The sequence below is a fragment of the Triturus cristatus genome, unplaced genomic scaffold, assembly GCF_964204655.1.
Source record: "Triturus cristatus unplaced genomic scaffold, aTriCri1.1 SCAFFOLD_118, whole genome shotgun sequence".
In the NCBI taxonomy this organism is placed as follows: Eukaryota; Metazoa; Chordata; class Amphibia; order Caudata; family Salamandridae; genus Triturus; species Triturus cristatus.
This window is the reverse complement of record NW_028187322.1, coordinates 2,086,723-2,113,629: the sequence shown is the minus strand read 5'-3', so window position 1 is coordinate 2,113,629 and position 26,907 is coordinate 2,086,723. Positions and strand designations below refer to the sequence as shown.

The window sequence follows — 26,907 nt, the reverse complement described above, 5'->3', positions numbered from 1 at the left end:
TGAAGCCTCCCGGAGCCCGTGGCTGCAGATCCAAGCTACACCTCTTTGCACTTGAAGCACCCGACATTGAAGGGCTCTTTGCTTTGAGCTCCCTGGTCACTGTGCCGTGACCCAGACTCTGTCCCCTCTGCTTTCAGGTTCTTCTCTTCAACTTCTACAACTTCAATCTTCACGGCATCATCGACGCTTTTGGCTAGAAGCACTTTTGAACATTTTCCCATTGAAAATCAGCCCGCGACCCGACATCGAAAACGACAAATGCACCCGGCTTCCCTGGGGCAGATAACAGTGGTACCTCGGTACTCTCGTGGTAGTGGGCTCCTCAAAAGCTTAAGTCTAAAGTTTTAACTTTGTACTCCTGCTAGAAGTGACTTTAATCTGTGTAAATCAAACTGCGACATTCTCCCTAGGCTTTAATAGAGATCCCGATAGCAGCTATTTCCACTGCACGCACCTCCAGTGGGTCCCCTTCCTCATAACCTGGGGTGGATTCTTAAGGGGCCAGCGATCCTAAATGCCTTAGGCATTGTCTGTAGAATTGTCGTGGTTCTTATACCACTTTTTTGATATATGGTTTGGTCCCCCCCTGGGGCCCTGTGATTCCTGTGCTATTTATTGTGTTTATAAATGCGTGTTTGAATTGTAACTTTGCCACTAGCCTCATAAAGAGACTGTGGGATTCTGTCTAGAATAAATACATATATTTTATATATATACCTGTGTGGGCTACTCTTTCATTTGGTTATTCAAGAGGTTATTATGGTAAAACAATAAGCTTAACACTCCTTCAAGACTTAGCCTGAAGATTGCTCTCCACAGCTACCACTAGGATAGCTTTCTTTAAAGGTTGTCTTAAACCTATCATCAATAAGAGTCGAATTGGACTGGTGCAAGGGTGTCCCTATAACTAGGAGACAGCATATGCCAGGCCAACTTCTCACATTGGTGTGCAGTGGTTGGATTCAAGCTTGCCATTGTTTTACCAGATAACAAATTGAATTTCTAAAGTGAAAGCCACTTGGTACCAAAGGTACATATAAATTCAAGCTTAGAATACAATAAGTTCTACTGAACTTAGGAGTTGTGTGTAGAGGGTTTAGCACACCTTGACTACAACTCAAGAAAGGGTTCAGTAGGCCACACCTAGAGTAGGTAGATACACCACTATCACTACACTAGAAATGTCTTTAGGTTCAGGTGCCCATAAGGCTCTGGAAGGACCCCAAAGGGTCCCAGTCGACAAATATGATCATCTCTCCTTTGCTGATCTTAGGGAGATGTGCACCTCTAGGAAACTTAAGACAAACAAAGGTGCCAATACTCAACGTCTCAGGGAAATCCTGCTCATAGCAGACTTTAAGCAGACTTTAGGGTCTGATGGGGTAGACAGGTTGGGTGGGCACCCCTCAGAAGTGAACCCTCCTAGAGAGGACTCTGATGAGGACCAGGAAGAGGATTATGATCCTGACCTGGAAGAACCAGACCACTCACAACATGGAGGTGATGGCCCAAAAGGCACTCTCTCCATCCCTAAAGGGAGAGTGGTGGATCCAAGTAGAAGGAACAGATCCCCCTCAGTGGGGTCCAACCATTCTAGGAGATCCAAAAGGACCTCTGCCTCTCCTCAGAGAAGAGAATCCTCCCAAGAGAGGAATTGCAGACTGATCCAGTTTGAGCAGGCAAAGCTACAGCTCAGGAGAGAACAGTTAGCATTAGACAGGGAGTCCCTGGAGCTTCAGAAAGCTTCAAGAAAGTGGGGTCTAGAGACCCCTGGTGGCAGTAATGAAACCCCAAGAGTTAGAGAGAAAGTCCCTGACAATAGGAACTTCCACAAGATTGTGCCCCCCTATCATACAGGGGATGACATCCACAAATGGATCTCTGCTCTTGAGAGGGCCTGTAAAGTACAAAGGGTCCCAGTAGAGCAGTGGGCAGCAATCCTGTGGCTCTCCTTTGCAGACAAAGGAAGAGGCAAGCTCCTCTCTGTAAGAGAAGAGGATGCAGATGATTATTATATCTTGAGAGATGCTTTAATAGATGGGTTTGGCTTAACCACTGATCAATACAGACTTAAGTTCAGAGATACCCAAAAAGCACAGAATCAAGACTGGGTAGATTTTGTTGATTGTGCTACCAAGGCACTGGAAGGTTGGTTAACTGGCAGTAAAGTAAATGATTACCAAGGATTGTATAATCTCATAATGAGGGAGCAGATTCTTAATAATTGTCAGAACCAGCTCTTACATCAGCACCTGGTGGACTCAGATCTGACCTCTCCCTAAGAATTGGGAAAGAAGGCAGACAAATGGGTCAGAACCAGGATTAAGCAGAAGGTCCAGCCCTTGGGGGGGGGGGTGCAACTAAAAAGGAAGATGCCAAGAACTCTGAAAAGGGAAAAGACCAGCAGTCTTCAACAGGCCCCCAAAAATCTGCATCTGAGAATACCCAAGCTACTAAAGCTAAACAACGAAGGAAGCCATGGTGTAAATACTGTAAACAGAAAACCCATTGGACTTCAGATTGTAATAAGGCCAAAGACTTCAATAGTACCACACCTGCCCCTAAGGCACCTGTTCCCCCTAGTCCAGCTATAGGTGGTGGTACACAGAACAAGGGTATAGTAGGGTTGACCCTGGGATCTGGAGAGGACTCTGGCCTAGTCAGAACTCCTACTCAGACTGTTCTAGTTTTTGATGGGGACCTGTCCCTGTTTGTGAGTCCCAGTTGTCTGGGCAAATACAGACAACAGCCAAAAATAAATGGAAGGGAGTCACTAGCTTACAGGGATACAGGGGCCAGTGTCACCATGGTGACTAAGGACCTTGTGGACCCTAACCAGATCATACTTGGGTAAATTTACCAAGTGACCAATGCAAGCAATGTTAGTACTGACCATGCTCTAGCAGTTGTGAACTTCTCCTGGGGAGGGGTAACTGGCCTCAAGAAAGTTGTGGTGAGTGCAGACCTACCTGTTGAATGTTTACTAGGGAATGATTTGGAGACCTCAGCATGGGCTGAGGTAGAGCTAAGTACCCATGCAGCAATGTTGGGTATACCAGAAGAAGTGTTTGCCCTGATCAGGTCATAAGCAAAGCTGACAGGAACTGAACAGGCCTTGGATCCTGGAAAAATGGACCAAGGACCTTCCAAGAGGAGGAGTAGCCGGGGTAAGGCAGAGCCTTCCCCCAGGATCAGTCTGTAGAGACTCTTTTAGCAGAAGAGGATCTATCTCCTGAAGAAGGAACTGCCTCAGATGAACTGGAACCTGATCAGGTTGAGTTCTTGGGGGCAGGGGGACCTTCTAGGGCAGACTTGAGCCTGGAGCAGCAGAGCTGCCCCACTCTTGAACCCCTCAGACAGCAAGCTGCTGCTGAGGCTGCAGGGAATGCCAGTGGGACCCATAAGATTTATTGGGATGAAGGGCTCCTTTACTCTGAGGGACGAGACCCCAAGCCTGGTGCAGCCAGGAGGTTGGTCATACCTCAAAAGTTTAGGGGCTTCCTGCTCACACTGGCCCATGATATTCCCCTAGCAGGACACCTGGGCCAAAACAAGACTTGGGGCAGAATTGTCCCTCACTTTCATTGGCCCCAGATGAGTGAAGACTGTAAGAGCTTTTGCAGCTCTTGCATTACCTGCCAAGCCAGTGGCAAGGCAGGTAAATCCACAAAGGCCCCCCTGATACCATTGCCTGTGGTGGGGGTGCCCTTTGAGTGGGTGGGGATTGACATTGTTGGTCCCCTAGACCCACCAACAGCATCTGGGCACAGGTTCATTCTAGTGGTAGTGGATCATGCCACTAGATACCCAGAAGCTATTCCACTTAGGACCATCACAGCACCTGTGGTGGCAAGGGCCCTCCTGGGAGTCTTTTCCAGGGTGGGTTTTCCTAAGGAGGTATTGTCTGACAGAGGTACAAACTTTATGAGTAGTTACCTCAAGGCAATGTCGTAGGAGTGTGGGGTTAACTATAGGTTCACCACCCCTTACCATCCTCAATGCAATGGCCTTGTTGAGAGATTCAACAATACCTTAAAGGGTATGATCAAAGGGCTCCCAGAAAAGCTTAGGCGAAAATGGGATGTCCTTCTGCCCTGCCTTCTCTTTGCATACAGAGAGGTGCCACAAAAGGGGGTTGGTTATAGCCCCTTTGAACTTTTGTTTGGCCATCCTGTTATAGGGCCACTCTGTCTAGTGAAGGAGGGATGGGAGCAACCTCTCAAACCCCCTAAACAGGACATAGTGGACTATGTACTTGGTCTCCGCTCCAGGATGGCTGAGTATATGAAGAAGGCAACTAAAAACCTGGAGGCAAGTCAGGAATTAGAGAAAACCTGGCATGACAAAAAGGCTGTACTGGTGGTGTACCAGCCAGGACAGAAGGTATGGGTGTTGGAGCCAGTGGCCCCAGCAGCTCTCCAAGATAAGTGGAGTGGACCCCATACCATTTTGGAGAAAAAGGGAGAGGTTACCTACTTGGTAGACCTTGGCACTCCCAGAAGTCCCCACAGGGTACTTCATGTCAAAAGGTTGAAAGCATATGTGGACAGGGCTGACATGGGCTTGCTCATGGCAACAGATGAGGGACAGGAGGAAGAGAGTGACCCTCTCCCAGACCTGCTCTCTCAGAACCCTGACAATGGGTCAGTTGATGGAGTAGCCTTGGCAGGCAGCCTCACTGACCAGCAGCAATCAGACTGTAGACAGGTTCTTCAGTCTTACAGACATGTTTTCTCTGACTCCAAGTCAGACCCCCTGGTGCACTCATGAAGTGGACACTGGGGACAGTCTGCCTGTCAAGAATAAAATCTACAGGCAACCTGACCATGTCAGGGACTGCATGAGGACAGAAGTCCAAAAGATGTTTGAGTTGAGAGTGATTGAGCCCTCAGATAGCCCTTGGGCTAGCCCAGTAGTCCTAGTACCCAAACCTCACACCCAGGATGGTAAGAGAGAGATGAGGTTCTGTGTCGACTACAGGGGACTCAATGCAGTCACTAAGACTGATTCACACCCAATTCCCAGAGCAGATGAGCTCATAGATAGGTTGGCCTCAGCCAAATATCTGAGCACATTTGATCTGACAGCTGGCTACTGGCAGATAAGGTTAGCTGAGTCTGCAAAAGCCCAAACTGCATTTTCTACCCCTGGTGGGCATTATCAATTTATTGTGATGCCCTTTGGTTTGAAAAATGCACCTGCCACTTTTCAAAGGTTGGTGAACCAAGTCCTCTCAGGCCTGGAAGACTTTAGTGCAGCATATCTAGATGATATTGCTGTCTTTAGCTCCACCTGGGAAGATCACCTGATCCACCTGAGGAAAGTTTTGGAAGCCCTGCAAAAGGCTGGGCTCACTATCAAGGCTACTAAGTGCCAGATATGGCAGAGTCAGGTTGTGTACCTGGGTCACCTTGTAGGTGGAGGCCAGGTTCAACCCCTTCAGAGCAAAATCCAGACCATCATGGACTGGGTTGCTCCAACCACCCAGACTCAGGTTCGAGCTTTCTTGGGCCTGACTGGTTACTATAGGAGGTTTGTAAAGGGATATGGATCCATTGTGACCCCCTTGAATGACCTCATCTCTAAGAGGATGCCCAAAAAGGTTCAGTGGACTGTCAGCTGTCAGAAAGCTTTTGATGACCTAAAACAGGCAATGTGCTCTGCTCCAGTGCTCCAAAGCCCCAACTACTCCAAAGAATTCATAGTTCAAACTGATGCTTCAGAGGTGGGGGTAGGTGCTGTGTTATCACAACTGAATGAGGAGGGCCAGGATCAACCAGTAGCTTTTATTAGCAGAAGGTTGACCCCCAGAGAGAAACATTGGTCAGCTATAGAGAGGGAGGCCTTTGCTGTGGTCTGGGCCTTGAAGAAGCTGAGGCCATACTTGTTTGGCACTCACTTCATTGTTCAAACAGACCATAAGCCTCTCCTATGGCTAAAACAGATGAAGGGTGAAAACCCCAAACTACTCAGGTGGTCCATTTCCCTACAGGGGTTGGACTATACAGTGGAACATAGACCTGAGAGCAACCATGCCAATGCAGATGGCCTCTCCAGATATTTCCACTTAGAACATGAAGACTCAACTGGTCAGGGTTAGTTTAATGTCCCTGCGTTTGGGGGGGGGGTTATGTAGGAGAGTGGCATCGACTGCATAATTGCCCCCAACTTTTTGCTGAGGTTTTGACAGTTTTTATGACTTTAGCCAGGCTGTGGCCCTGCTATCCAGGACCCCAGCCTATCTGCTTCCTCTGTTAAACGATGTGAGTACCCTAGGTACCAACCAATTAGATGCTGAGGGTGCCCTGACAGTCCTTTGTAGATGGTACCCTAGGTACCCAGGGCATGGGTCCCTCAGTAGGCCTACCAGGGCAGCAGCACTTATTGTGCCACCCTGGGACAGCCATACAAACTGACACCACCAGACCACTACTGTAGTCTGGGTAAGGTGGTGCTAGCACCCATTACAGGGATATAGGTACCCTATATCCCACCCCAATACAACACATGTACTCTCATGGGTCACCCCTATGGCAGGCCTTGCTAATCCTACAAGGCAGGGTGCTGAGGTATGTGTGAGGGGGGACCCCTACATGAGTAGGGCCTCCCTGCAACCTTCGTAAAATCATTACTGGGTTGTTTGTAGTGTAGCCATACCATATACTCTTAACCGCATTATAAGTTTATCGCGATAACGCGATAACTTGAGAATGGCTACACAGAACCATATCGTGTTTGGTGTCAAACATGTAGGAATCATACCCCCAGTCCAGCCATGGGCATGAGGGTACGATTTCCCCCTGCTAGAGGGGCGATATGGGAAAAGCGGCAGAATTTAGACACCAATTTAAAAGTGCACATGTAGTACAAAATGGCTACTACCCGCCACCCACACGAATCTGGCTGGCTGTTGCTGGGGAAAACCCCAGCCTCGCCAGCTGGACAATAGGGCTCCTGTGGCAGGGAGGTGCTATCCATCTCCCCAGACAGGATAATGTGGATTGGAACAGGGTGGGTGCACCAAATGTCCTTTCAGAGTTGCACGTAGGCAGCTGCAGAGCCTTCATTCTGCATACACCGCTTGGAACCGGTTCAGGGGCATCCTGCCCCTCGCCCAGGCGGGAAACACACAAAGGGGAGGGTGTTTGCTGGAGTGTATGGATACTGACTGGGGAATTGAAGGTGTGAATACCGATACACTATGGCAACTCAGTGTTATTCTTGCATGTTCAGAATATTGCATGGCACAGTTTAGCATATTGTAACAAGATAGCATAAGGGCGGTGATATAATGAAACGTAAAGCAGTGTAATACTAGGTGACATCACAGCTAACTTACTGTAATGTGTTGTATTACAGCACAATGTAATGTAACATATCATGAGATAGCATGTAACAAAAAAGAGAATGCCATAATAGGTAATTCTTATTATCTCCTGTACTCAAGCTCTCACAATACTGTGGCCAAATCGTGCAAGAGAAATGAAAATGATGACTTGAGTCGCAAACGTTTCTACCATGACTTACTATTCAAACTCATGAGCAGGGCCACAGGAATTATGTGAGTGTGCAGCTATGGCGTTTCTACATAAATGTGGATTTGCTTACTGTCCACATAAACCATCATCTGCTGCATAATATGCATATTTTAACAGGAAAATTGATTCTGACTCAAACGGAGCAAAAGTTACTAAAAAACATGATTACACATGTTCCTTCGCAGTGGAAGGCCCTTCGCAAAGTTTGATTGTTCATCGTTCGGTTGCTCATTGCTGTGTTTGGGTATTAAACTGGTCAATAAGGTGACATTTTTTCCTATACAATGTTACCAGGCATAACAGCGATACAATAATAGATACTAACACAAACATACTGCATTACGCCACACAATTAGCCTTTTCTTGCCACATAAACTAGCCAACAAAGCCAAATAACTTAGTTTTCTCATGCCTCATAATTCTATTGGCCCTGCTCAAGAGTAACTCAAGACTGCGTGAAGAATAAGTCATGGCAATTTAAAATAATATCTTTGCGAGTCTGGCCCCTGTATTTTGGGATGCCATCACAAAAGTTCATCCAAAAAGAATAATAAGATAACTCATTGGGTTAAGCCACCTGCAGCAGGACTCCATTCAGCACGTAATTAAATTCCCATCAATTGTACCACTTTAAGATACAAGAGGATCTTATTTAGACTCTATCTGAAATAGAAAATGTTCCAATTCATGGCAAAAATGATAAATCTCCAGGAGAATCCACAGTTCTGACTTTCCAACAGAATTGTATGGTGGAGGAAATTTTGCTGGCAATGTTCCTCTAGAATTAGCACTTCCTCCAGAAATCTAAGGGTTTGCCGCTACCTCCCTATTCACTCAATCAGTATGTACATCCATTCATACAAAAAAACACAGCAGCAGCTGGCACTCAATCTTTCTTAACATGTTGGCAAACAAAAGTCTTACAGCCCATGGTAACTAGACGCTTGAGAAGGTAAAACGATGGATGCTGGTATCCCTACCGCCCAAGCCCAGTCCTGTACCATAAATAAGCTTTCAGCATGTGCTGAAGGGGCAATGAGCCTAGACTTGCTGTTTGTGCATCAAGAGCCACCACCTTCCATGAAACTCTGAAATATGATATGCTTAGGTTTGACCTACATTTCACCTTTATATTCAGTCAGAGAATGACCACCTTCTAGCGCCTTGGATTTTATTGCATTGCAGATGCATTGTCATAGAGTTTCATACCCCTGAAGAGCACTCCAATGCATTGGTGGATTGGCTTGGGGAGTAACTCGCTACTCCACAAGCTGTGATTGGTTGGAAAGGTGTCTGTTTTTACTGTGGCGTATGTGGAAACTGTTTTGGTTTTGTGCTTGATGGCCAGAGTAATGTTTAAAGCCACCGTTGCTGTGTTTATGTAGCAAAGGTGATTGGGGGACAGAAGAACGCATTGCGTTGTCTGTAGTTGGAAGGCGTGAATTGTGAGGGTAGCCAACATGAGAAGTGTATTCCAGCGGGTTTTAATGGAAGTTCAACTTGAACCAACACTTTAAAGCCAGAAGACTGCTCTTAAAGCTGGGTCTGGCTGATAGAGTCTTCTTATGAGCAGGTCTGGATGGACACCCCTCTCAACATCAGGACAGGTTTCTCTTTCAAAGTCATCACTATCACTCCCCAAATCATATGTAGCAGAACCTCTGATAGGGGTCAAAGGGCTATATGAACATTATGAGTCACGTGTCTCTACTATGCCTTTTTTAGATGGTGGAGGGGTGGGGGAACGGGCTGCATATAGTGCCCCCCCCCATAAACTTTCATTGTCTGCAAGACTAACTCACCCTTTCATCCCCACGAGGTCCAACAAATCGGTTATTAGTGACACTTGTTATTTACAGCGCTTAGAAATAGCAAAAACTATGATAAGGAGCAATATACGAAACACATTATCATTATTAATAAATGGTATATGATGTGTGCGCGCGTGCACATCCGCCGGTGCAGGTAGGATGTGATTGCACGTTCCTACTAGCACCTCTGAAAATATTCTTGCTATTCCAAGCACCTGATCACAGAGCACACGATGAGACCGAGGCTCGGTGAGATGGGGAGGTTTGACCAGGCTAGGGATGAATCCCAGCCTGATTCCACAGTCCTAGCCTGCATCATCTCTCTCGGGCACAAAACATCTCTCCAAAGGGATCTCCCCACTCGTAACAGACTTGGCAGACGGGGAAGTCTTCGGGTTCTCCTGAACATTGACAATACACTCCCAATCTGTCACCCTGCCAGAGCACATTTCATGGCTTCAAAATGCACGAGGGAAGGGTTCACGACCCGTCCTATCCCTCCCACATACCCCTAGTTCTGGTCCCCACACAGCGCTCTCATAGACAGGACTGTCAAACTCGCAGATGTGGGTAGTCCAATCCTGGCACCTCCGCTTGCTCAGTGTGTGATCCTGGTCGGACCCATTTTCCGTGGCGTTGGCTTGATGAAGAAGTTTTTGCTTGTGAGCGCAGCAGGAGTTCCCAGAGCAGTTTGTGCTGGGGTGTCATGAACACTGCCACCTGTCTGCCAGGGCAAATGGCAGCATCTGTGATGTGGGCAGTGGCAGCACAAGCCCCTCCTGCCTCCTCGTGGGCTCGGTGATGCCCTTGACTACATGGTCGGCAGTTTGCGTGCTTTCAGCTCATATCTGTTTGTAGATAAACGCAGTGCTGTGTAGCAAAGTGTCCCGGAGCACAGAAGGCGAGGAATCGCAGCCAGGAGCCCTTGGTGCCGGTACCCACCCCTCCCACACCCAGGGCTTGAGCTGGACATCCACGCAGCAAGCTCTGCTGTCTTATTCTACTGCAAGTTCAAGAACAGTGTCAAGAGGGCGAGCCACAACTCTGCCTAGAGGCTGTGCCATCCATCCATCCCCTCATCCCACCCATCTATTAATTTATTCATCCATCTATCTCGCGACGAGTCATTTTAGAATGAGCCTTTGCCGCCACACCTCACACGCCGCCCGGCCCCTCCTCCTCCCCTCCCAGGTGAACCGTGCCCTCACCCTACCTTCATTAGCAGGGTATGTCCGCAAGGGCAGAGCAGGCAGCACACAGCACAGGGTGATGAGGAAAAGGGGATAAATCCACGGAAAAGCCATCTCCGGGCTCGAGCGCGGAGTAGCCTGCTGCATCCCTGGTCAAAGTTACTAAGCTGTAGAGACAGAAGGGTAGGCGGGCAGAGAAGGGGCAGGAGGGGGAGGACCCACAGGCTGGCTTTCAGCTGTCACTCAAAGCAGCTGGCTGCACCAAAGAGACCCTGGGAATAGTGTACCCTCATACCGCCTCCTCTAACCCTACCCCGCCCACCTCCTCCTCTTTAAAGGCGCAGGCATGTTTCCCTTTCAAGGCTCCCTTGTTCCCGCGCTCCTGTTACCCTTGCTCCATCCCCTCCCGGCTGCATGGCGTGTATCACTCTACGCTCTTGTTTTTCCGGGTCTCCTCTAGGTGTCCATTACAACCTCCTTTCTGTGCCCCTCTCCCATTCTCCTATTCCTTCACTCAATTTTCTGACTTATTCTTTTTTTGTTCTTGCCTTTCATCTCCTACCAGTCTTATCATATTATTAACATTTACACACCTCCCTCCGTCTGTCTATTAATCGTACCTGTCTGTACGTCTCTGCTTTTTAGTACGTGCCCTTTTTCCTCTCAGTATTTTGTACGGTGAACTTGTTAACTGTACTGTGATGTGCTGTTCTTCATAGTGCCTCTTACCACACATTTTAATGATCGGCGGTGCAGCGCCTCACGTGCACATTTATAAGCAGTACCAGCAACGTAACGTGCTCTCTCCTTTACTGTCACTTCCTCCTTCATTTATCAGGCCCACAATCACGCTCCAATTTTGTTTCATTCTTTCTCCATGCTATCTCCCATATATTTCCTCTTTTTCCTCTCCTCTGCCCTCCATCTCTTTATCATCTGCATCGCCCCTGATGGATCATGTTTGCCACCTGTCCGCTGCTTCCTTTCTGTCTCAATCCCTTGTTTCTCTTCCTCCACATGGTTTCCCGGCACCCATGTCTTTTCCTTTTTCTTTTCTGGCTATGTTCCTTCCCGCCCTTCTTCTTTAGCTATTTCGTTCCTAGTTTTACTCCCCGGTTTTGCCTTTCATCCTGCCCCTCTCTTCTCACGCCTTCTTCTCTCCCTCATTAGCTCTTCTCCTTCTTTACTTCCCCTCTTCCGCTCTCCTCTTTAAGTCTTTCAATCGCTCCCTTTCTGACTAATTTTCCTGTTCATTCTTTACCCTTCCGTCGATCCTCTCGTTGTTTGTCTTTTCGGTGATCTTCTCCCTCACCCATACTTTTGAGATTTCTCATCTTTCCACATTTATCACATGCATTTTATCTGCCTTCCATTAGCCCTCTCCTGTCTTCACTTCTGGTTTATTCTGTGTACATATTCATCCTTGTCATATCCAGCATATCTATGTATATCGGATATCATTCTGCCTATGCCTTTCACTCTCCTTACTCCTATTTTTACACTCCTATTTTTACTCCTATTTTTACACTCCTATTTTTACTCCTATTTTTACACTCCTTGCTTTATTCTCTCTCGCTCCTTCTGTGCATGTCCTCACATTAGCGCCCCGTTAGCCTCTCGCCCCTGTACTTTTTCCAATTCACCATCCCCAGCTTTCCCCACTTCACCCGTCTTCTACTCTTTCTAAATCCATTTCTGTTTCAGCCTCCCAACGCCAATCGCTCTCTCTCGCTACCTCCACTCTCATCCAGACCCATCCCTTCTCACCACTAACTGCCCTTTGTCTTACACATTCCCCTTTTCTCTCAATTTCTACTTTTCTTCCCGCAACCCTCGTTGCCTTCTTTCCCCCTGTTATGCTTTTCTCCAGATGCCTTGTTTTCTTCTCACGTGCCTCACCCCCTTTCACTCCACCCAGACTCTATTCCCTCACTCAACTCCTCTCCTCATTCATTTTATCTAGCTCAGTGTCCTTCGCCGCCCCCCCCTCCCCCGACCCTTCCCTCATTCCTTTCCCCCCCTCAGCCCAATGTTCTTCTCTCATCCCCTGTCTCCCACAGGCACATGAGAGGAAGCGCGCGGCGCGAGCTCTTGCATCCTCTTAAAGAGACAGGCGCTCGCGCTTCTACTCGGGAAGTGAGCAAGACTTGACGAGTCGGGAGGAAAGAGAACAACCTCACGTCTTGGGAGAGGGAGTGGTTATCGTGTAATCTTCATTTCAGGGAGGTGTCGCACTACGCGTTTCCTAAGTAAGGGAGTACTGGAGATAGCCTTGCTATTAATCGAGAAAAGCCCCGGGGGGTGGCGGTGGTCGGGCTGGGGTGCCCCTCTGGGCCTGCCATTACATTATACATATTGCCCCCATGACTTGCCCCCCCCGGGGGCTAATTAACAAGGAAGCGCGGGAGGCCGCGCGTCGTGTTTTTTTTTCATCGGCAGGATCTGCGCACCCTGAGCGGATTTTGCCGATTTAAAAAAAAAAAAAAAAAAACATTTGGGGGGGGGGCTGGGGGTCCTTGTGGGACCCCCTAAGCAGGCCTAGGGGGTCAGGGTGTTTCTACCCTGTCCCCTTTTTGCATTTTTCGCAGGTTTTTTTCTGCTTTCTTGTGCCTCAGTAGCTTTCTTGTGCCTCGCGAGGCACAAGATGACTGCCAACACTTCCTGGTTTGAAGTATTGACAGCCAATTAGCATAAAGCTCGTGCTCGGGAGGATCCGCGGCCCTAGATATATATATGATTTTACTTTTGATTTTCTCAGCAACTACTGAACGGATTTACACCATTTAACTAAAAGGCACGACTCTGAACCAAGGGCTACCTTTTTTGCCAAATTTAGTGTAATTCCGTTCAGCAGTTCGGGCTGTAGCTGCAACTAAAGGTTCCTATGGAAAATTACTTGGGGAAAACGCGTTTTGGGACCCCTCTTTTTTCTCGGCCCCAGCTTGACGAATCACCCCGAGACTTTCAGGATAAGAGTGGACCGGAGCTGGCCAAAAGTTTTGAAAATTTCACGAAGATTCATCAACCAGCGCCAAAGTTATTGGGAATAGAATGTTGCGGATTTCCTATGGAAAATAGGTCCTAAGTATAACTGCATACTGGCGACCGCCAGTAGGTAATATATACACATATATACACACACACACACACACACACACACACATATATATATATAATATATTACCTACTGGCGGTCGCCAGTAGGTAGTTATAGTTAGGACCACGTTTCCATAGGAAAACCTCAACATTCTATTTTGAATAACTTTGGCGCCGGTCGACGAATCCTCGCGAATTTCTCAAAATAGGTGGGGCGCTACGCTCCGCTCCTACCCTGAAAGTCTCGGGGGGATCCGTCAAGCGGGGGCTGAGATAAAAGGGGGGTCCCAAAACGCGTTTTTCCCATGCATTTTTCCATAGGACCTTTAGACAGGGCTACAGCCCGAACGGCTGAACAGAATTACTAGAAATTTGGCAGAGAGGTAGTCCGTAGGTCAAGGAAGTGCCTTTTGTAGGTTTGGTGTAAATCAGTTCAGTTGATTTTGAGAAAATAGCCTTTAAATCAATATATATATCTGAGCCAGCTTACGGTACGCTTACCGTACGCTTACGGTAAGCGTACGGTGGCGTGCGCGAGCGCGATTCTGATTGGCTCTTAGATCTTAGTAAACATTCGAATCGGCCGAAACCAGGAAGCGGCGGCCGCCATTTTGTGTATTTCACTCTGAAAAAAAAGAGTGAAAACAAGGAAAGGGGGCAATGAGGAGAGTTACAGACCCCCTAACAATTGTAAGGGGGTCAAAGAAGGACAGAAAAGTACAAAAAAAACATTTATTGATTTTAAAAAAAATCACGGGGTACGCGTACGGTAAGCTCACGGTAAGCGTACGGTAAAAAAAATAAAAATAAATAAATGAAAATCAGATTTAAGAGTTTAGAAATTAGGGAGCTCTAAAAAGAGCTGTTGTGTTTATGGAGTCATTTTTTTAGTGGTACCTACAAGTAAGTACCGATGCAGAGTCTAAGGTTCAAGAGGAAGACTCTGTTCCCTTCATCATTGAAGTGCACACCATCTCCTCTATAAATGTCTTGCATGTCGTAACGCAAGTTGTTGTGGTAAATGGCACCCATACCATAGTCACGGAGGAAAGCAGAAACAGATTTGTTGACGTGCTTTCTTGCTTTGTCAATCTGTGGACAGAAATGATTGGACCAGTTCCATTTTTGCCTTTGGCATATGTTGGAAAACACAAAGGCAGTTTTAGGGAAAAGTGTAAACAGTTGTGCAAAGGTGTCCTTCATAAGCATTTCCAGACCTACCCCAGTCAAAGTGCCTAGGTCATTGCCACCACAGTGCACTATTATGAGGTCAGGGTGTTGGATTTGCATGAAGGATTTCACCAATGGCATCAATTGGTGCCACTTTAACCCTCTCTGACCAATCCATTTAATGTCTACATTTGGCAAAGCAAGGTCTCTCACCATATCTGTTTTCTCTGCAAACTTTTCACTCCAGAAGACATAGCTGTGCCCTACAATCCACACTGTGAACATCTTCAAAGGAGAACTGGATGCACTCAGGAGGTGTCTTTCAGTAGAATGGCAATATGAAAAGAAAGACAGTTTGGAAATGGAGGCATACATATTTTTTACAAAACAAAAAGAACTGATTGGCTGTTTCATACCATTCTAGAAAAAAAACTAGGCTGTATGTGAAAATTAATAGAAGCATGTTTTGTATTGGTACAAAAAAATGTGTAACCAAAGAACAGTACTATGGATTTGCAGTTAGGTTTGAAAAGTCAAGCACTCTTGCTCTGTGGAATTGAAACATTGTGTGTCGAACTTCTGACCTAACTGCACACAGCAGTGTTCCATGAGCTGTTGCTATGGTAGCAGGCAGAAGTCAAGTTGGGGGAAGGGTACTAGGCAGAAGTCAAGTTGGGGGCAGGGTACTTTTGGAAAAGGGTTGGTTTTCAACCAATAGAAATGTGTCATTACATTTGAAAAAAAGGGGGAAGCACTGAGATTTGAAACTTACATGTATATGTGTGGAAAAATAGAGGGAAAGTTTGCCATTATCTGGTTCTGCTGAGAGGAGAGAGGTGTACAGAACAGAGATCCTGGCTCTGATAATCTGCTGTTTGAGTGACACATTTCTTTCACAACTAACTAATTTTAAAGGTGAGTTTACAGTTTGAGAGGGGATGTATGTGGTAACTTAAGAAATGAATAATAGAAATGGGAATTGTTTTTGTTGTAGTTACACATGGTGGATTCATAATGTGTCAGTCTGTAAAAGAGATTTTCACTTGGCCCGAAAAAAAAAGAGCAGTAAGTGTGCTTTCAAATTGGCAAAGAAATTTCGTTTTGGCACTAATGTGAAAACATGACTGTGTGTGCATAGAAGAATTATAGGCAGAAATGTATTGCGTCTTGCTCTGGTGATTTCACAGTTGCAGTAGATGGAAAAGAGGAGCGAATTTTTGGGGGAAGAAGCAGAGGTTTAGCACACACCCATGTGCTTGCCATGTATAGTCATGCACAGTAATTAGAAGCGAGTGGGGTTTTCAGGTTTAAGTCTGTAATGCAAATACATTCAGCATCACTAAGGCTGGTTGCCCCTGCTGGAGTGTAGGCAGTCACAGAGAATACACACGGTGGTGGTCTGAAAAAAAAACAGCTTGGACATGTGCATTTAAATAAATTTAAAAAAAAAGGTTTCAGAATGTGTCAGTCTGTAAAAGTGATTTCAAAGTGTAAAAAGAGATTTTCACTTGGCCCCGAAAAAAAAAGAGCAGTAAGTGTGCTTTCAAATTGGCAAAGAAATTTCGTTTTGGCACTAATGTGAAAACATGACTCTGTGTGCATAGAAGAATTATAGGCAGAAATGTATTGCGTCTTGCTCTGGTGATTTCACAGTTGCAGTAGATGGAAAAGAGGAGCGAATTTTTGGGGGAAGAAGCAGAGGTTTAGCACACACCCATGTGCTTGCCATGTATAGTCATGCACAGTAATTAGAAGCGAGTGGGGTTTTCAGGTTTAAGTCTGTAATGCAAATACATTCAGCATCACTAAGGCTGGTTGCCCCTGCTGGAGTGTAGGCAGTCACAGAGAATACACACGGTGGTGGTCTGAAAAAAAAACTGCTTGGACATGTGCATTTAAATAAATTTAAAAAAAAAGGTTTCAGAATGTGTCAGTCTGTAAAAGTGATTTCAAAGTGTAAAAAGAGATTTTCACTTGGCCCCGAAAAAAAAAGAGCAGTAAGTGTGCTTTCAAATTGGCAAAGAAATTTCGTTTTGGCACTAATGTGAAAACATGACTCTGTGTGCATAGAAGAATTATAGGCAGAAATGTATTGCGTCTTGCTCTGGTGATTTCACAGTTGCAGTAGATGGAAAAGAGGAGCGAATTTTTGGGGGAAGAAGCAGAGGTTTAGCACACACCCATGTGCTTGCCATGTATAGTCATGCACAGTAATTAGAAGCGAGTGGGGTTTTCAGGTTTAAGTCTGTAATGCAAATACATTCAGCATCACTAAGGCTGGTTGCCCCTGCTGGAGTGTAGGCAGTCACAGAGAATGCACACGGTGGTGGTCTGAAAAAAAAACTGCTTGGACATGTGCATTTAAATAAATTAAAAAAAAAGGTTTCAGAATGTGTCAGTCTGTAAAAGTGATTTCAAATTGAAAAAAGAGATATACACTTGCCCCCGAAAAAAAAAGAGCAGTAAGTGTGCTTTCAAATTGGCAAAGAAATTTCGTTTTGGCACTAATGTGAAAACATGACTCTGTGTGCATAGAAGAATTATAGGCAGAAATGTATTGCGTCTTGCTCTGGTGATTTCACAGTTGCAGTAGATGGAAAAGAGGAGCGAATTTTTGGGGGAAGAAGCAGAGGTTTAGCACACACCCATGTGCTTGCCATGTATAGTCATGCACAGTAATTAGAAGCGAGTGGGGTTTTCAGGTTTAAGTCTGTAATGCAAATACATTCAGCATCACTAAGGCTGGTTGCCCCTGCTGGAGTGTAGGCAGTCACAGAGAATACACACGGTGGTGGTCTGAAAAAAAAACAGCTTGGACATGTGCATTTAAATAAATTTTAAAAAAAAGGTTTCAGAATGTGTCAGTCTGTAAAAGTGATTTCAAAGTGTAAAAAGAGATTTTCACTTGGCCCCGAAAAAAAAAGAGCAGTAAGTGTGCTTTCAAATTGGCAAAGAAATTTCGTTTTGGCACTAATGTGAAAACATGACTCTGTGTGCATAGAAGAATTATAGGCAGAAATGTATTGCGTCTTGCTCTGGTGATTTCACAGTTGCAGTAGATGGAAAAGAGGAGCGAATTTTTGGGGGAAGAAGCAGAGGTTTAGCACACACCCATGTGCTTGCCATGTATAGTCATGCACAGTAATTAGAAGCGAGTGGGGTTTTCAGGTTTAAGTCTGTAATGCAAATACATTCAGCATCACTAAGGCTGGTTGCCCCTGCTGGAGTGTAGGCAGTCACAGAGAATACACACGGTGGTGGTCTGAAAAAAAAACAGCTTGGTTTCATAATGTGACAGTTTGTTATACAGATTTTCACTTGCCCAAAAAAAAAGAGGAGTTTGTGTGCATTCAAATTGGCAAAGAAATTTCGTTTTGTGACTATTGTGAAAAGAAATGTAGTAATATATTTAAATTCAATAAAGAATTTTTTTTTTAGTTTTTTTGCAGGTATTGCTGAAGAACAGTGAACAAAATTTAAGATGCCTACAAAATCTCGAGTTCAAAAAACGCTAAAAAAAAAACTATATTTGAGGACAACTGGAGGACCAAAGTTAGTAGAAGATGCTGATGTTGGGAAAAAGAAAAAATCTTCTGGTAAGCAAAAAAGACAATTCCTAAACAAAATATTGAAAACAAACAAAAATGTACAAAATGTCTGTTCTCGGAAAAATGTAACAAAACCTACAGAACAGCAAAAAATTGAGGATTTAGTTAATGCAAATATACCTTCTGCAATTGAAAAGTTTAACATAAACAGAAAAACAGCATTTAAAGAGATACGTAGAAAAATGTTTCAGAGAAGAGTTATGTCCAATTTGATAAAGGATATAAAGAAATATAAGCAAAAGGCTAAATATTATAAGAGAAAAAAAGAAATTGAAGCCATTGCAGCAAAGGCATTAGAATTAAAAAGGAAACTATTCATATTAATTTTGAATAGGATGCGTACATTAGATAAAATGGTTAATGTACTGAAATCACAAAGCAAAAGCAAAAGAGTAGTGAACAGAACAAATTTTTGTAAAGTGTTTTTAGGAAAGTGGATGCATAGCTCAAGTAGTGAACCTTTTTTTAATGAAGAGAGCTATTTTCAAAGTAATAGTTTGCTGCATGCAGTTGACACCAGAGGTCGTTCATACGAAGTAAAAAATGGTTGCATAATGGAGAAGGAGATAATGGTTCCAAGAGATGAGGTACAAGTGATGGCAGATGAGGCAATGGGGAGACGTCCTAAAGCCCCAGTGTACACTTGGAATTGTAGTAGTATTTGCACTGTGCGTCAGGAATCTATTGACAGATTTCGAGAGTTTCTAAGAGAATATAGTAAAAAAAGTGTAAAACAAAAGATTAAGGTGCTTCAAAGTCTGGATCCATGCAGAGTGAGAGAGAATACTGGTTTGCAGGGTCATTCTCTTGCTTGTCTATCTAGAAAAGTGTGCAATAGTGTTTTCCATCATTTTAGGATGCTGGCTGTTCATCATACTGAAATGAGAAAGTTTGTGAGACGGTTGTATTTTGCCAAAAGTCCAGCAATAAAGTTAAATGAATTGAATAGGGCTCTGTTCCGAGGAACGGTATCAGATGTAGAGAAGGTTGTTGATGAAATTCAGTTTTGTTACTTTGGTCCTGAACAAAACAGTGCAGAGAAGGACACAGTAAATGAGGCAGAAGTGGAAGAGAATGTAGAACCTTGTGTAAGTAAGACATTTAATGATCACATAACAAAATTTGCAATAGTCTCTAATGAAAGACCAAATGTTACTTGTATTTGTTGCCGCAGAACTCATTATAGAAAACAAACTAGGAATGTTGATCTCTACAGAAAGAGTGAAAATGAAGATAATTATAAGTGGATGGATTTTGCAACATATATATTTCTTGAAAATTGTTTTGAATTGGGTGAAGATCAGCGTATTTGTAAATACTGCTACAACAAGTTAGAGGAAAATAGAATGCCGACCAGAGCTGTACATAATAATTTAGAATTGGATGCTATTCCTGCTGAACTTTCTGAATTAAATACATATGAGTCTATACTCATTCAATGTGTTCATCCGTTCCAGACCATAGTACGTATGGAGCCCAAAACTGGTAAATTACCTCCTTCAGATTTAGTGAGAGGTTTAAAAGGTAGAGTGGTGTATTTGCCCTTGGATTTGAAAAAAAATATGGAAACTATTGATGCGGATACTTTGGAAACTGAACCATTAATTATTCTGGTTAATGGTGTACCTACAAAGAATAAGAAGATTTGGCAGGAGCTGGTAGATGTGCGGAAAGTACAAAGAGCAAATTTGTATTTGAAAAAAAATAACAAATGGTATGAATCAATTTATATAGTAGAAGAAGAAGAAGAAGAAGATTTACAAGGAGATACAGAAACACCAAGTGGACAAATTGAAAAAGTGGACAAGTCAAAGGAAGAAGAAATTTATGAACATTTTAGCATACATCCTCTCCATTCGAAAGAAGTTATGGGAGACAATATTGATCTCTTTCAGATGAAGAAAGCAAAAGGAAATCCCGTGAGTGTATGGGAGGAGAGCTTGGAAGCTCGATGTTTTCCCCAGCTGTTTCCTAAAGGAAAAGGAGGACGATACGATGAACGTCCGGAACAGATTCCAGCTTCTGAGTATCGGACTACAAGACTATATGCTGAAGATCCCAGATTTCGACAAAGTATCCCTTATTTGTTCCATCTTTTATTTGAAAGCGACTTGTCTGCACTGTCTTATGCAGTAAATCACATTTTAAAAAGTGGAGTACATTTACAAAATGTGTCTGCTAAGGATTTTATGGAGAAAGTGCAGCACCGAGATGATCATTTGGAAACACAACTGATCAATCTGATGGCTTGTCAGCGTGGGACAAATGAATATTGGTACCGACGCCATGGTGAACTAAAATGCATGTTACGCAATTTAGGAACACCAACATGGTTCCTTACCCTAAGCTGCGCCGAGTACGCTTGGGATGATTTACTGGATTTTCTACGAGAGGCCAATTCAAACATTGAAAACATCGAATACAAGACAGCAGGAGAACTGTGCTCATTGGATCCGGTTAATGTTTGCAGATATTTCAATCATAGATTTGAGGCTATGATGTCCTTCATCTGCAATAAAAAAAATCCACCCCTTGGAGAAGTAGTGGATTTCTTTTGGAGAAAAGAGTACCAGGCAAGAGGTGCTCCTCATATTCATATGCTGCTGTGGATCAAGGATGCCCCAAAGTTTGGAACAGATACTGATGAAGCAGTGTTATCTTACATTGAAGAATATGCAACATGTGCTATACCTAAAAGCACAGAAGAGTACAAGTTAAAGGAGCAAGTTCTACGTTTCCAAAGTCATCGGTGTGGAAAATACTGTCGACGGAAATACAAGAGCAAAGAAAAATACTACACTAAATGTCGATTTGGATTTCCTAGACCTGTTCTTACAAATGGAAGAGTCAACAGTTTTATGTCAGCTGTGAGACATACTATCACAAGAAAATCACCTAAGAATACCTACAACCTTAAAAGAAAAGAAGAATCAAAAAATATAAATGACTACAACCCAGTCATTTTATCCATGTGGAACGCTAACATGGATATACAGTATGTTGCTGACAATTCCATTGCTGTTGCTCGATATGTAACGTCTTACATTACGAAATCAGAAAAAACAGAATTGAAGGAAATGTGGGAAGAGATTTCTCACGAGAAGACTGTCAGTAAGAAGCTGTACAGTTTCAGTTTGAAGATGTTATCGCATCGAGAAATTGGATCCTACGAATGTTCAGATAGATTATCTTCTGCAAGTCTCTACTCGAAGTCAAGAAGAATAATTTGGGCAAGTTTAGGCCTTGCAGCAATGAGAAATCGGGTACTGAAATCTGTTGGAGAAATTGAATATTTGGCACAGTTCGAACCTGAAAGTACAGATATATTGAAAACAAACATGTTGGACACATATTATCCCAAGAGAAGTCATCATCTGGAGAACATGTGTCTCTATGAAGTGCTGCAGAACTACATTTATTCACGGAAAGCTGCAGAAGACATCAATAATGGAAAATATAAAGTCGTTGGTGAAGAAGGATGTTTGGTGAAGCAAACCAAAGGAAGTTTGATAAATCACCGGAAGCTGAGTTGCGACACTACCGACAAGAAAGAATTTTACTACTTGGCTCTTTTACAGTTGTTTAAACCATGGCGTTCAGAGGATGAACTACTGGGAGAATTCCAGAGCTATGAAGATTCTTTTAATGCTTGCAAAGACAGCATACAATGCAGTACATTCTCAACTTATCTGCAAATGTTAAATGAAGAAATTGAACAGGAAACTACAATTGCAGCAGAAATTGCTAGAGACAGTTCTCAGGACAGCCAAAGTTCAGGAACATACAGTCAAGATCCCCTAGGACAACCAATCGTTGAAAATGAAGCATCAATAGCCATGAATGAAGTGGAAACGGCTATGAATCAAGCTCAAGAAGAATTTATAGACTTAGAAAATTTGGAAAGACAACTGAATCAAGAGCAGCAACAAATTTATGAAGAGATCAAAAACAAAATTGAACACGGATTTCTACATGAAAAAAAAGAGTGCTCATGCACATCATTTCATCCAATCAGGATGTATGTAAGCGGACAAGCTGGCACTGGAAAAAGTTTCCTAATTAAAGTCATCAGAAGCTACCTAAAGCAAAAAACAGATTCTACTTTGTCTTGTGTGGTTACTGCTCCAACTGGGTTAGCAGCATATAACATAAAAGGAATCACCTTACATCGTTTGCTAATGTTACCAGTGGAGCATGAGAACAAAATACAATTCAACAAGCTAACTGGAGAAGCATGCTTGGAAGTTTCAAGAGTATTGAAGAAGATGCAAGTTCTCATTATTGATGAGGTGAGCATGGTATCAAACTTAATGCTTGCCTTTGTGCATTTAAGAATGCAGCAAATTTTGAAGACAGACTATGACGTGTTATTTGGTGGAAAACACGTCATCGTTTTTGGGGATCTTTTGCAACTTACTCCGGTTAAAGGACAACCAGTGTTTAATACTGTGACACATGAAGACACGAAGAAGTCATTGGGAAGCATCGGTAATACAAATATTTGGTCCTTCTTTGAGTACAAGGAACTTACAACTAATATGAGGCAAGCAAACGATGAAGAATATGGAAGTATTCTGAAAGATATCAGGATTGGACTACTCACAGAAGCTGGCAAAAAAGCATTACAGACTCGGCTGCTACATAATTTATTTCCAAAGGAAGAAATAGTTGCAGAGAAGATATACAAGAACATTGCAGAAAACAAAAGTGTCATCTGCTTAATGCCAACTCTACGTGAATGCTCAATATTCAATGAGGAGCTTTTGAAATTGGAAAAGGAAGAGATCATGAAATTGGAAGCAGTGGACAAAATTGAGGATGGAAGAATTACTGTCACAGTAACAGGCAAACTGAAAAATAAATTGGACTCACTAGAGAAGAACATCTCCAAAACAGCAGGATTAGAAAAAAATCTATATGTTTGCATGAACTGTAGAGTGTTTTTAAGGAGAAATTTGGATGTTGAAAAAGGCTTAGTAAATGGAGCGATGGGAAGAGTTGTGGGTTTTATTAATTATCAGAAAAAAGATGGAATTGAATGGTTAAAAATAAAATTTGATCAGATAGAGGAAGTTAAAGACATTTGTCGTTGTTCAGTTCGTTTCATGCTTGTGAAAGACTTATATGTACGTAGGAAGCAGTTTCCGTTTTCTCTAGCATATGCTGTAACTATTCACAAGTCTCAAGGATTGACTGTAGATTGTGCATTTGTGAACATTGGATCTAGTGTGTTCAAAGAAGGTATGGCATATGTTGCTTTGTCACGAGTCAAAACATTATCAGGTTTATTCATGATAGACTTCGATGACTCAAAAGTTAGTGCTGATACAAACTGTGTAAAGGAGTATAATAGATTAAGAAGAAGCTATGCTCCTCATTTAGGTCAGTATCCTGTGTTGGAGAAACGTGTAGTTTCTCGTAAAAGGAGAAATGAGAATATCTGTAATGAAGATGTAGAGAAGAGGAAAAAAAAGAGGAGTGATGTAATTGCAAGCAAAAAGAATAAGGAAAATGAAGAACAGGTTGTAGGATGTCATTTTGAAAATAGCTCTGGTGTCAACTGCTACGCAAATGTAGTGCTGAATGTTGCTTTTTATCTGGAAAGTTTGCAAGAGCAGATAATAATAAATCAGGGAAAAAGATTCTGTTCAGAGCTCAGTCTCCTTTTTCAAAAGCTGAGTAAAGATAAAACTCAAATAGAAAGTGCTACTGATATTAGAAAACTTTTAGATGTATGTTCAGGACGAACACAGTTTTCTCAAAATGAACAGCAAGATGCTCACGAATTTTTGATGTATTTTCTTCAGGTAGTGGAAGAAGAAGGAGTTCCCATTGACATTTTTTTTGGTCTCTCTTATAAATGGGAACATAGTTGTGATAATTGTTATAATATAAGTGGTTCTATTGTTGATAATGAAAGGTTTATTTATTTGACATTGCCAGAGAGTAAAACAGTCACTTTTGCAAACTTAGTTAAAGATGCTAATCATAGCATGAAATGTGGTGAGTGTAATTCTGACATGTTATCAACATTAATTTTAAGGGAATACGGACAGTATGTAATTTTAATGATGCAACGATGTAGAGCTGATGGATCAAAATTGGATACTTTAATAAAGAAGTTTACAGGACAGCAATTATCAATTTCAGGAAAAACTTTTGTAACTGTTGCAATAATTTTCCATGATGGACCTACTGTTACTTCTGGACATTACACAGTTTATCTAAAATGTGAAAAAGGATGGACACTGTGTAATGATTCCCAATTGATTTTCAAACAACGTTTGCCTTTTGATTTAGCAAATTCCTATCTAATCTTCCTGAAACCTAAATTTTAGAGAGACTTGGCAAGATCTGGACAAAATAATTTTACCATTTTACAGGATTACCATTGCAATTTTGTAGAAAAAAGATTTTTAAAATTATCATTTGGCCTAAAGGAAAGATAACCAATTGTAATGTGGACTTTTTAAATTTTTAATGCAATTTTGAAAAACCAATAATTTAGAGATTATCGGTAACTTCTGCACATTTTAAATTTTGGAATGTTATTGGACTGCCACTGGAAATTTTTTCAAAAATAATTTCAAAAATTACTATTTGGCCATGTGGAAAAGTAAGCAATTCTATTGTGGACTAAATAAATTATTCGAAAAATTTTCGTGAACCAAAATGTTACAGAGAATCGGTGAGATCTGGACAGATTAAACTTTAGAATTTTAATGGTTTTCCCTTGGAAATTTATTCCAGGGAAAGAATAAAAAATACTATTTGGCCTAAAGGAAATAAAATCAGATGTATTTTGGAGTTATTTGAGATATATTATTGTGAATGTACTTCTGAAACAAAAATATCAGACGGTATTTTAAAGAAAAAAGTATTGTTTTTAGATGACATTTTTTAAGAATAATATGCATTTCTGTAATGATAAGTTTAAGTGAGAAGAGATTCTGGGCTTTTTTAATACAATCTTTGAGATTGTTATTTTTTTTTGCCCGCTGTAAAATGATGAATGCAATTGCTTTCACAATTTATAGTGAAATGCAATATATTCTGAAAACAGCAAAAATAAGGCAAAAATATTTTTTGGGAAAAAATGTAAATATGTGTACTGTATTATAAAATGTTTTAAAAATATTAATACTTTTTTCTTTTTTTTCAGATCGATATAGAAAATTTTCGTAAACTACAACCATTTTAAAAACTATTTTTTAAAAAAACAAATGAATAAATATTTTTTTCAGTGAGTATGGTAAGTCAATAGTAATAATTGTAGTCTTTCAAGGACCTTGTAATGTGAAAAATGATTTTTAGTGTTTTTTTTAAAAAATAAAAAAAAAGGTACGCTTACCGTACGCGTACGGTAAAAAAAAAAAGTTTTTTAAAAAAAATGTAAAAAAAAGATGAAAGATAAGGTTGGCTCTTAAAAGAACCGTTGTGTTCATGCAGGGACAGAGGAAAGGAACCATGGGAAAATCATTCAAAGCTACAAATGTGCTGATCTATTTTGTTATTCACTAGGGAAACACTGGTCTCCCTATAACAAATTAGAGCTTTACAAAATGTGCAATGAATATCAACCTTCCGAAATCGAGGGTTCATTTCCAGAGGGCCAGCAAAAGGAGATTCTCCCCCCACAGATGAAGGGCTCACCTGAGCTGCAGAAGAAGGAGTAAGCTCTGCAGGTGATGGTCCAGGCTGAGCTGCTGTGGATGTACTGGCTCGTCTTTCTGAAGAGTTACCTCCAAAAAGTTGAGCATGTGTCCTTTTGTGTACATCCTTGAGGTGCCTCATCATGGTGTGATTCCCAAAGGAATACTTCCTGTCAGGATTACCTCTAGAAAGTACACGCTGACACAGCTTGCAAGTAACTAAGGGTGCATTCACCTTTTGCTGGCCTTCTGGAAAAGTAAAATAATCCCAAACATAAGAAGGTTTTACTTTCCTCGCTCTCTGCCTCAAGACAGTGCTGCTGGTGCTAGCCTCACTCTCAGAAGAGCTCTGCTGTTCTGCCATCGTATCCCAAAGACAAACCAGCTCCTTCTCCCAAGGGATCACAAGCAGAAATGAGGGGAATGGGTGTGGTGTAGGAGAGTTCTAGAACTGAAAGTAGTTTCAACCAATCAAAAGTTGTGTTTCAAGATCACATGACCTACCGTACGCTTACGGTACGCTTACGGTGCGCTTACGGCAAAAAGTACGCGTGCGCGTAAAAAAGACACGCGCTTGCGCACATGCGCATAACAGTCATTTCCCGGCACTTCCGCGTAACGTGCGCGTGTTGCGTAAGCGCGCACGCGTCCCACGCGCAGTACGCGCGGCTACGCAAAGTGCGTAACTATACGCAAGCAGCGTAGATAGATTACGGACGTTGCGTAAACCGTACGCTTACCGTGAGCTTACGGTACGCGTACTATAAAAAAAAAAAAAAAAAAATCTGGAAATAAATTTTACATGTTTATTTTAAAAAATATATATAAAAAAAATATTTAAG

The 26,907-nt window shown here is 42.6% G+C and overlaps 1 protein-coding gene across 1 annotated transcript; it reads left to right on the top strand.

The window, feature by feature from the left end:
- Positions 1 to 15,610: 15,610 nt before the first annotated feature.
- Positions 15,611 to 25,637, top strand: LOC146771967 (uncharacterized). The gene is made up of 2 exons (XM_085640281.1): positions 15,611 to 15,720; positions 18,244 to 25,637. Exon 2 carries the CDS (start codon positions 18,287 to 18,289, stop codon positions 24,749 to 24,751), a length of 6,465 nt encoding a protein of 2,154 aa, XP_085496407.1. The 5' UTR covers positions 15,611 to 15,720; positions 18,244 to 18,286; the 3' UTR covers positions 24,752 to 25,637.
- The last annotated feature ends 1,270 nt before the right edge of the window (positions 25,638 to 26,907 follow it).

What these genes read in the sequence shown, in the direction of transcription:
- LOC146771967 (XM_085640281.1), top strand. Translation starts at nt 18,287, where the DNA reads ATGCCTACAAAATCTCGAGTTCAAAAAACGCTAAAAAAAAAACTATAT.